This window comes from Triticum urartu, chromosome 2 (assembly GCF_003073215.2).
Source record: "Triticum urartu cultivar G1812 chromosome 2, Tu2.1, whole genome shotgun sequence".
NCBI classification, from domain to species: Eukaryota; Viridiplantae; Streptophyta; class Magnoliopsida; order Poales; family Poaceae; genus Triticum; species Triticum urartu.
This window is the reverse complement of record NC_053023.1, coordinates 73,335,224-73,345,453: the sequence shown is the minus strand read 5'-3', so window position 1 is coordinate 73,345,453 and position 10,230 is coordinate 73,335,224. Positions and strand designations below refer to the sequence as shown.

At 42.4% G+C, this 10,230-nt stretch overlaps 2 protein-coding genes across 2 annotated transcripts; one reads left to right on the top strand and one right to left on the bottom strand.

Moving 5' to 3' along the window:
• The first annotated feature begins 2,712 nt into the window (after positions 1–2,712).
• LOC125535882 lies at positions 2,713–5,704 on the top strand. Its single transcript, XM_048698948.1, has 3 exons — positions 2,713–2,964; positions 4,720–4,850; positions 5,385–5,704. Exons 1-3 carry the CDS (start codon positions 2,851–2,853, stop codon positions 5,497–5,499), a joined length of 360 nt encoding a protein of 119 aa, XP_048554905.1. The 5' UTR covers positions 2,713–2,850; the 3' UTR covers positions 5,500–5,704.
• An 867-nt stretch (positions 5,705–6,571) lies between these two features.
• On the bottom strand, positions 6,572–10,002 carry LOC125535881 (30S ribosomal protein S9, mitochondrial). Its single transcript, XM_048698947.1, has 5 exons — positions 9,219–10,002; positions 7,994–8,434; positions 7,382–7,462; positions 7,159–7,253; positions 6,572–7,075 (listed from the first exon to the last, which is right to left on the bottom strand). The coding sequence occupies exons 1-4, from the start codon at positions 9,943–9,945 to the stop codon at positions 7,162–7,164; spliced, it is 1,341 nt and encodes a 446-aa protein (XP_048554904.1). The 5' UTR covers positions 9,946–10,002; the 3' UTR covers positions 6,572–7,075; positions 7,159–7,161.
• Between the last annotated feature and the right edge of the window lie 228 nt (positions 10,003–10,230).

The following is a 10,230-nucleotide window of genomic DNA, read 5'->3' as shown; positions in this document are numbered from 1 at the left end:
ATATTACTTCCACTAACCACATTGTCATCACACCAAAATATACTTTAAGTGCCAAATGCACTTTCAACTCGCAACCCAGGCCAACCTTTTTTCTAGTTGTAGGTCCACCCTTGACTTGCAACTGAGGTCCAATCTTTTTTTGTCCCAGTTGCAATCCCACCACGACTCATAACTAGGACCTGACCTTTTTTGCCCAGTTGCAAGTCCACCCTCAACTCGCAAATGGGGGACCGGCATTTTTTTATCCCAGTTGCAAGTCCACCCTCAAGCCGCAACTGGGGCCCGACCTTTTTCCCTGGTTGCAATTACACTCTCGACTCATAACTGGGTCCCAACATTTTTTGTCCTAATTACAAATCCACCCTTGAGTCGCAACTGGGGTCCATCCATTTTTTGTCCAAGTTGGAAGTCCACCATCGAATCATAACTAGGGCCTAACCTTTTTTGTCCTAGTTGCAAGTTCACCTTCACTCAAGCCCAACCTTTTTTCCGAGTTGCAAGTCCACTCTCAACTCGCAACCGGGGCCGAGTTTTTTTAGTCCCAATTGCAAGTCCACCCTCATTCCGCAACTAGGGCTCGACCTTTTTTCTTGTCCCAGTTGCAAGTCCACCCTCGACTCGCAACCGGGGTCCAAATTTTTTTGTCCGAGTTGCAAGTCCACCCTCGACTCGCAACTTGGACCTAAACTTTTTGTTCGAGTGGCAAGTCTACCCTCGACTCGCAACTAGGGCCCAACCTTTTTTCTGAGTTGTAAGTCCACCCTCGACTCGCAACCGGGGCTCAAGCTTTTTAGTCCCAATTGCAAGTCCACCCTCAATTTGCAACTGGGGCCCGACCTTTTTTTGTCCTAGTTGCAAGTTCACCATCAACTTGCTACTGGCGCTCGACCTTTTCTTGTCCCAGTTACAAGTTCACCCTCGACTCCTAACTAGGGCACAACTTTTTTTGTCCCAATTGCAAGTCCAAACTTGACCCCACAACTGGGGCCAAACCTTTATTAGTCCCAATTGCGAGTCCACCCTCGACTCGCCACTCGGGGCCCGACCTTTTTTTGTCCCAGTTGCAAGTCTACTCCTCGACAGCGAACAAACTGCAGATGAGCCGACCCAAGTAGCTATGTTACTTTTTGGGTTTTTTTGTTTTCTTCATTATTTTTCATTTTACCATTTTTTCTTCATTGGGTTTCCTGTCCTTTTAATTTTTCTATTTTTCAAAAGTTGATCTCATTTTTTTCCTTTTTTGATTTTTTTCATAAATTCACAAGTTTCAACAAATATTCCAAAATTCATAAATTTGTTCATGTTTATCAAATTAAAAATTCAAAATGTGTTCATTTTTTTTCAAAAATAGTTCACAAGTTATAAAAAATGTTCATGTTTTTTCGAAATAACTACAGGCCAGATGCAAGTCACCCTTGACTCGCAATTCATATCATAGTTGTCCAAGTTGCAATTCCACCCTCGACTCGTAACTAGAATCGTAGTTTATTTCATCCCAGTTGCAAGCCCACCCTGACTTGCAACCGGGCCTATGTTTTGTCTTTTATCCAGTTGCAAGTTTACCCTTGACTCGCAATTGGCCCATAGTTGTTTCATATTAATTGCAACTCGACCCTTGACTCGTAACTGGGCTCGCAGTTTCATAGTTTTTTTTGTTTTTCTATTGGCTTCTATTCTTTTTTTTCAAATTTTCCTTACCTTTTCATTTTTCAAATTCCTTAACATTTTTTCAAAATTATGACCATTTTTTAAATCATGAATATTTTACAAATTTATGAACATATTTTCTAAATCTGCGAACAAATTTTGAATTATGAATATTTTTTCTAATCCATGAATATTTTTTGACTGCACAATCAATTGTTTAGTATATGTTTTAAATAATTTAGTGTAACTAAAGATATCTTCATTGTGTATAATTAAGAAAGTTCATCGTATATGAAAATTTCACTGTATATTAGAAAATATTCAATGTATACTACAAAAAATAGCGTGTAGTCAGAAAATGATCTTCATATAATAAAACATTGTTCGTTAACATGTTTGGTATTTGTTAACATTTTTTCTAATTTGAAAAAATATGCAAATTCATTAACATGTTTTTTGAAATACGTTTTGACCAAACTTTGTTTCTTACTGAAAATTATTTGTAAAATATAAGAGTGAAACTTGCAAAGACCAAAAGTCAAAAAAAATATCATTGGTAGCCTAGAAGCTAGCTGAGAGACGTGCTTATAAATGTATAATGATCAGACGCAAAAGCTAACAAATCGATGTTAGCACTAGCAAGCAGGTTTTTTTTCCAAAAAAAAAAAACTAGCGTTTGGATTCTTTTTATATGGATAGCTAGCAACCAGATTTACGTATAGGCCGGCCACCCAGGCGGATGTGGGGCGAGCTGATTTTTAATTTTGGGTTTTGGGCTTTGACAAATTAAAATCTAACAAACAGACAAACAATGAAAAAATGAGGTCCCTATGAACATAGTTTCTATTTATTTATAATATAATAAAGCATGGGATCCTTAAAATAAAATAAAATAAAATAAATGAGATGGCGTTCACATCATACTTAGGTGTGAGGTATTATCTCACATCTAAATGTTGTATAGACAGACCTTAAGAAATTTTACCATGCTGAAAAAAGAAAGAAAACTTTTTTTTAAAACTCGCAGTGCGTTTTGTTACAGTGCCTCGGACCGCCACAGTACTTCGGTCCGCTACAGTGCCCGGTTCTCCCGATCGGCACTCGCTCGCTTCACTATTTCGTTCTAGCTCGGCAAGAAGCAGAGGAACAGCGAAACCCTAGATCCCGCCGCCGCCGCCGCCGCCAACAAACTCGCAAGACCTGATGGCGCTGCGTTCTCTGCTGACGAAGGTGCCGGCCCTTGGTCTCAGGTCTCGGGGGCCCGTCCACGCGCTCTCGCCGCCGCCGGCTGCTCGGCTTTTGTCCAGTGGTGGTCCGGTCAGTAAAATACCTCAACAATTAATGCATAATTTGTTGCAAACAACCTTAGATCTGACCAGCTACGTCCGGGTTTGATGCATCATTTATTTATTGCCTTAGAATTTTCGGAAGGATGCTAGGGGGGTGCTGTTCACTAAGATACTCGGATCTGATTTAAACTCCATCAGATCGAAAATGAATCCTTGCTCAGGAATTTCCGATTTGAGTCGTATTTGTAGCATCTGTTCACTCTATCGCATAGCCACAGCGTGCATCTCCTCCAGCGGCACCATGTAATCCATACAGTAGCGTTGTTACATGAACAAATCGAATGCCTCAGTCAGATCACGGTAAGATATATAGGAGGCTTTAATTAAAGATGTGGTATTCTGGGTGTGCAGATGAGAGCCGGAACGATATACATGAAGAAATCAAACAGTGGTAATCCAATGATCAAGTTTGGGACTTTGGGTACTTTGAATTTTAGAGTAGGCTTCGCACATGTTTTTATATGTCACCCATGTTATGTTAGCCAACAGAATCAGTTGAACACTCTATTTTTTTTTTCATCTGTACGTGCTGCATAAATAAATTTCATAATTGGTTTAATTGAATCAGTTGAGTACAGCCAACTGAACAGCTGTGTGTATGTCATGGGTTAGAATTTGGAAATTTTATGCTTTCATGATACTAATTGATGAGGACATGACTACCTTGGATACGACCAAAAATATTGCATACATGCATATTTGTCAGGTGATTTCTAATGCAAACTATTCAATAATCTATTTATGTTATCCAGAACAAAAATACTTCACACACTTTTGTGTTTTGTCTAATTGCAGGTGTATGGGACATTTGTACAATCCACATATGAAGATAAGGGAAAAGGAGAAGTTTAGGTTGTGTTCAAAAAGTCCTCTCACGTCACTTTTGGGGCAAGAGAAGATAGAGTCCAAGTCTCTCACGTTCTGGATTCAGATTCGGACTGCACAAATATGCGTGTATGCAATATTTTTGGTCGTATCCAAGGTAGTCATGTCCTCATCACTAATTTCACCCTTCCTTTGATTGAATTTGTTTGGAGCCTGTCCATATTCTCTCCAACAATCAGCCCTCTAATTTCATGCCTATAGATGTTGTATTGTACGTATGTCTTCCGTTTGATGCGTTGCATAGGAGAACAACCATAGACTCACCTCCTATATATGTTGCATTGCAGATTGTAAGTATGGCATGTGACTTTTTATTGAGTAGGTCCTCATTCTTCATATTAGAGTTTAGTCAACTGAACTGGTGGTCTTTTTTGTTTAGTTCTTCTGATGGTCTTCTAATGCAATACGGAACTGATGGTCTAGTAGGTTCTTCTGATGATCTTCTGTGCACTGGTACATCAGAACTTTTCAACTGCAATACACAACTGATGGTCTTCTTTTTTTTATTAGTTATTCTGGGCATTCTTGTTAGCCTGAACTACATGGTAGCTAGCTTCCCTCCATCAGACAAAGCAGAGAAAAACAGACTGAACTCCAGTTATATGCAATGCAAGCTACCGACATTGCACACACACACACGAACTGGGTTGGCAGATGTGCTACTTTGCTGTTTTGAGGGTTGGAGCCTGAATGCTTTCTTGCTTATTTACAATTGATGGATACAGGCCCTTTTATAGGGCATACTACTGACTTGAGAGCTGCACAAAACGTGCACAACTTGCTAGCTAAGCCTAGAAGCTAACTGCGGTCCTTAAATTATATCCTGACATTCTTGTAGGGGGGACAAATCATTTCTGAAGGAAGTCCTACTACCATATATTCTGAAGAAGTAAAAGCCCTGGAAACAGACTGCGAAAGGCTCCAGGAGAAGATACACAGGGACATGGATAGTTTTTCTGAACTTCTGAGGTAAGTGCCTGTAGTACAGCTTAGTTTACATATAAGCTCGATACTGTTCCTGTCCTCTTATCAAACCCAATGTCATTATCTTAAAATCAAGAACTTATTTGAGCAAAATGTATTGCTTTATTATGTAATATTTGTTATAAGTTTACCCAATTGAGCTGATGATTTGTGCTTCTAGCTAGGTAAGTTACCTAGCTTTACTTAGATTAACTCTAGCAGATTCCTTAAAACAACCCCATTCCTTAAGAACAACTATTATACACAATTTGTTCGCATTTCTTATCCTTGTATTTTTCATGTATCGCATTCTGAGCTTGCTGAGACTGATCGTGCTTAACTTGCCGGTGGGGCCTACTTGTCACTGTTTTCATTCTTTCGAAGCAGCATTCTCTTCTTTCTTACAGCCAAACCTTTAGTCTTTAAAGAATCTAGCGCTAGAGCTGCTCTTAGATAGTCCTATTTACATTAATATTATACCTGAAAGGTAAATATCTTCATTAAAAGGCTTACCTAACACAATTGCTATTTCATGTGCAGGTCTGATGCTGAATATTATCGAAGGCTTACCAAGCAACTTAAAATGGTGGACACTGCATGTGGTGCTGCTATAGTCCTGGGTGTGTCGGCAGCAGTTTTTATGACGGTTATTTGATTTCTAGGGTGGTGGATATTTTACTATGAGTAAATTTTAAGCTATAATGGTTGGATATGTGCCTGATTTCAGATATTAAGCTATAAGGTACTTATGTATTAAGTGACCAGCAGTTATGGCGTACCTTCGTTTCGAAGGAGTAATCGTAATGTTTGAAGGTGTACCTTCTGAAGTTGATGAATTTTTAGGCGACAACTTTGTTCTTTGTTGACTTGTCTCGCGGACGCGATGCTGATGGATTTTTGGTCGATGCTAGTTATACCACTCTAGCTAGTTACCTAGCTTTACTTAGATCAACTCTAGCAGATTTCTTAAAACGACCCCTTTCCTTAAGAACCGGTATTATACACAAAATACCCACTCTAGCAGATTCCTTGTGGCACTCCTTATCCTTATACTCCCTATGTTCCTTTATATAATTTATATTTATTTTTTAATAAAATTTCACAATGTAAGATGCATTTTTCTAATTTCTTTTTTAGCCTTGCAGAAAAAAGAGATGTACCTCTCTTCTAATTGCTTGTATCTCTTTCTTTTCTGACCTAATTGATTTACTTGCTACGAACCAATGAATTAGTCGTAATTTCGTGCTTGGTCACCCTGCGCTAAAAAATACACCTTATATAAAAGAGCGAAGAGAGTTTTTTTTTTAAGAATCATCCATAAAACCTTATGTATCTCATTCCTTAAAAAATTCTGGGCTTGGTGAGAGGGACATTTTCCTTTGATTGACCACGCAACGATGCGCAGGGACGTCGGGATGGGCGGCTGCTCTAGCTCCCTCGGTTGGACGCACCGCGAGAAGATGTTAAGACAAGAAAGGTGATCAAGGACAGGCGGAGCCATGCTCAAGAGATTCGTCAAATTTGATTGTAATTTTCTTTTTTGACTGATGGTCTTTCCAATTTTGTAAGGTCAGCATCGACATTGTTGAACATAGCAGATCCGACGTGAACATAATATCCACACAATTTTCAAAAAAAACGTGAACCCTATTGATACTGTGTTGTGTTATGCAATCCGATTTTATTGTGGTTCGCAAAAGCCAGGAGATTAAGTAGCTTACGGTAAATAGAAGCAAGAAATTCGAACAATCTTCTTTGTAAAAATAAAATTTAATCTTCGTTGTGCTGCACACACGGAAAAACCCCAAGGAGAAATACAGTATGTAACTAGCTATCAATAAAACGGCTGCGTTCATTTGGCATGGATACATCCATGCCATCCTCCTATGAAACTGAAAGGAGAAAAGGAACATTGTGAACTGAACATTTTTGGCGGCCCGGTTTTATTCAGAGGCAACAGCTCATGGCTAAGTATCTTCTGCATCTTGTTTTGGTCAAAATGAGATTTTCCCCGGATCAATTTGCTGTATCAGCATACAAAAAATAGAACATCTGGTGTCACAGGAACTCCATGACCGATGCAGACTGGAATATCCGAGTACAAAGCTTGGACGGGCCTTCCGCCGAAGTGACAGCACATCCAATGCGAATACAGATCTCTGCTCACTAGAAAATCCACAACAAAGAGCAGAGGACCTGCCACCAGTGGCACGGTAATTTTGCACGTAGACCTGAAGCATTACGATTACGAGAACAGGGTCAGATATACCGTCTCTGATTGACAATTTTGTGCCAAAAAAGAGGCAGAACTAGCCTGTTAACGCTTGACCCATTGGAAGCTCTTCCTTGCCTTTGCCTTTCCAGGCTTCTTCCTTTCGACCACACGCGAATCTCTGGTTAAATATCCAGCTGTTTGGAGCAAAAATGACGACATTAGTAACTTTGGAAGACCATGTGCGTGTGAGAAAGGACAGCAATTGCTATGATGCTCGCTGAGCATAGCGCAATGCAGTCCTGGTTTCTAATTCTGCTTTTACCTGCTTTGAGATATGGGCGTAGTCCTGGTTCCCAGTTCTGTAAGGCTCTGCTGATCCCTAGGCGCACAGCTCCAACTTGACCTGCAGTTAGAGAAAAGGAACTCGATTTGGAAGAGGTTTGGGTGCAACAGAAAGTGCAATAGTTGAAAGGTGCAAGGGATCCAGCACCAGGATGAATTGTTAAACACTGGTTCTTCTAAACCTACACTTGCAAGCATATTTCAGGTTCTAGAATCCTTGGAAACAGCATGAAGAAATATATACTCCATGATTGTACAGATATAATACTTCTCCTCCCGGAACCCAATCATAACTGAAAGACATAGATTGTTATAAATTGTTGAATACATGCCAGTCATAGCATATTGATGTGTCATGTGAAGATGCAATTTTGCACAAGCATGCATATTTTAGTTTATGCACGAGTATCTGACCCATTTCAGTACATAAAACTCATGGACTAGTACATGCATATGCTACCATGTGCTGAGTGCATCCATATAATATCCAGCATATCTACCTCTAACATGATTGTAAAAATACCACTTTCATATTGACATGACAATGGATATGCCTAGCCTGTAGAGAGATGACTGAACTTTTGAAACTGACCTGAAACACCACCACCTTTCACAGTACAAGCTACATCCCAAAGCCCCAACGTCTTGGTCACAGTAAATGGCCGAAGAAGATCAGCTCGATGGTCCAGAATTGGGAAGTAAGCATCAAACTGCTTGTCGTTGACAACAAACTTGCCATCACCAGGCTGAATCCAAACACGGGCAATGCTGCACTTCCTTTTACCTGTACCATAAGCCCTTCCTTTCTCATCAACTTGTCTCACACGTGCCTTAGCAATTTCCTCTTGCATTTGGCGTTCTACTTCAGCCCTGCTTGATGTTGCATTCATTTTCTGGATAGCTCTATCTTGTATTTCACTTAGAGGAGGCAATCCTGGTACTCCCCTGGCATCCTTCAAGAGGATCAAACTGTCAATCATATCCTCTGTAATCCCAGAGGCAGAAATGAGATCCCCGAATGCACGATCCGGACCTGCAACCAGGGAAAACTTTTATTATCACTAGGATGCATATGGGGCAGGCTAGCCGACAATACCATTATACAGATGTAGTGTTAGTTTTAGGCAAGTGATATAGCTAATTGATAAGTTTCTGGGACAAGCAGGATGCCGCTTGCACCCCTAGTTATTACTGTGTTACTTATATCAGCATGCACTGTTGATCCCCACATACAGTCTTACTCAAACCAGAACAAAAATTTGTAAAATCATCACACACAGCAGCTAAGATCATACTATATACTCCAATCGCTCATGAAGAGGCACAATAAAGACTATGAATTCATGATCATTAGAAGTGGCAAATAAACTAGCCATTCATATGGGCAGTTTACAACATGAATGAATGGCCTTATCAGGCAAGCACTACTGGGGACAAACATTTACATCAAACTTGATCCCAAGTTAACCTTAAGAAGCATTGAAACCAATGACATCCTAAACCATATGCAAATGTTGCATGCCTCGACAAGTTCACAGTCCACGGGCCAATCTCTAGACAAGCGAATATCAGTAAAAAGGTATTTGCAGCTTTCAGTTCAAGCGCAGGAACCTAGTATGATTATGATTGTGAACCTATATCTTAAACTTCGGCATTCAGTCAATTACTTCACTAATTCTGCACGCATAAACACAACCATATGCAGAGTCACTTAACTAATCCGGCACCAATAAACACAACCACATGCACGCCAATTTAGTTACCAGAGTACTGAGAAATCAAGCTGCACATATACATAATATGCATTTCTAGATCACCTTTGAGAGTTTCCATCAGCTGCTGCTCCCTCGCCTTGTCCTCCTGCCGCTGACGCTCCGCATCTTCTTCTTTCCCATCAACAAGCTCCTCGATCTGGGCACCCTCATCCGCGATCCCCTCAACCCCCACATCAAGCACAGCCGCGGCGAACGGATCGTCTTTCTCATCCTCCATATCCCACGTCCACGGCTCGGCCGGGGCCGCCTTTCTCGCGGTAGGCCGCGCTGCCGCGGCGGCATCCTTTCTCGCGGCGAACGGATCGTCTTTCTCACCCTCCAAATCCCACGTCCACGGCTCGGCCGGGGCCGCCTTCCTCGCGGAAGGCGCTGCCGCGGCCGCATCCTTGTAGATCTCCTCGAACACGTCGGCCTTGTCGCTGTCCTCCGCGCGGAAGTCCTTCGACCACGGGTCCTCGGCGACGGCGCTCGACCCTAGCGGCGCTTCGCCGGGGACGGCGGCGGCGGGGTCCACATCGGCGAAGGGGTCCGGATCTCCGGAGTCCTGCGTGAAGGCCCACGGTCTTCTGGTGTCGTCGTCGCCGCCGGAGGTGGAGAGGAGCCGCGGCGAGAGGAGGCGGGCGGAGAGGCGGCGAAATGGGAGAGGGGCGGAGAGAGGATGCGGGATCGAGGGCGCGGCGGCGGCGGCGGCGGGGTTGGTGGTCGTGGTCAGGGTCTGGAGGCCGCGCCGGAGGTGGTGGGAGGGGTGGAGGAGGCGGCGGAGCAGCATGGTGGTGCGCGGAGGGGGGCGGCGACCATTCGTGGAGGGCTACTAGGGTTTTAGCGGCATAACCGATTTCAGTTTTCTTGAATGCGCTTGCTCTGGGCGAACGTCCTCTCCACGAGCTTGCGTAATACGAACGTGAAAGCGTATTTTGATTTTTTCGTTTTCCAGGGAGAGAAAAACTTGAAGGCTCCAAGCAAGGATCCTGCATTCCAACTTCCAAGTCCACGCAACATGGAAATCTCTCCCCAGCCGCTGCCACCTAGGGTGCTTCCATGTCACCGTCTGGGT

Coding starts and splice junctions, on each gene's coding strand:
- LOC125535882 (XM_048698948.1), top strand. CDS start 2,851: ATGGCGCTGCGTTCTCTGCTGACGAAGGTGCCGGCCCTTGGTCTCAGG. Junction 2,965..4,719: donor TTTTGTCCAGTGGTGGTCCG/GTCAGTAAAATA, acceptor ACATTCTTGTAG/GGGGGACAAATCATTTCTGA. Junction 4,851..5,384: donor AGTTTTTCTGAACTTCTGAG/GTAAGTGCCTGT, acceptor TTTCATGTGCAG/GTCTGATGCTGAATATTATC.
- LOC125535881 (XM_048698947.1), bottom strand. CDS start 9,945: ATGCTGCTCCGCCGCCTCCTCCACCCCTCCCACCACCTCCGGCGCGGC. Junction 8,435..9,218: donor GCTGATGGAAACTCTCAAAG/GTGATCTAGAAA, acceptor CCCTGGTTGCAG/GTCCGGATCGTGCATTCGGG. Junction 7,254..7,381: donor ACGCCCATATCTCAAAGCAG/GTAAAAGCAGAA, acceptor TGCTCCAAACAG/CTGGATATTTAACCAGAGAT.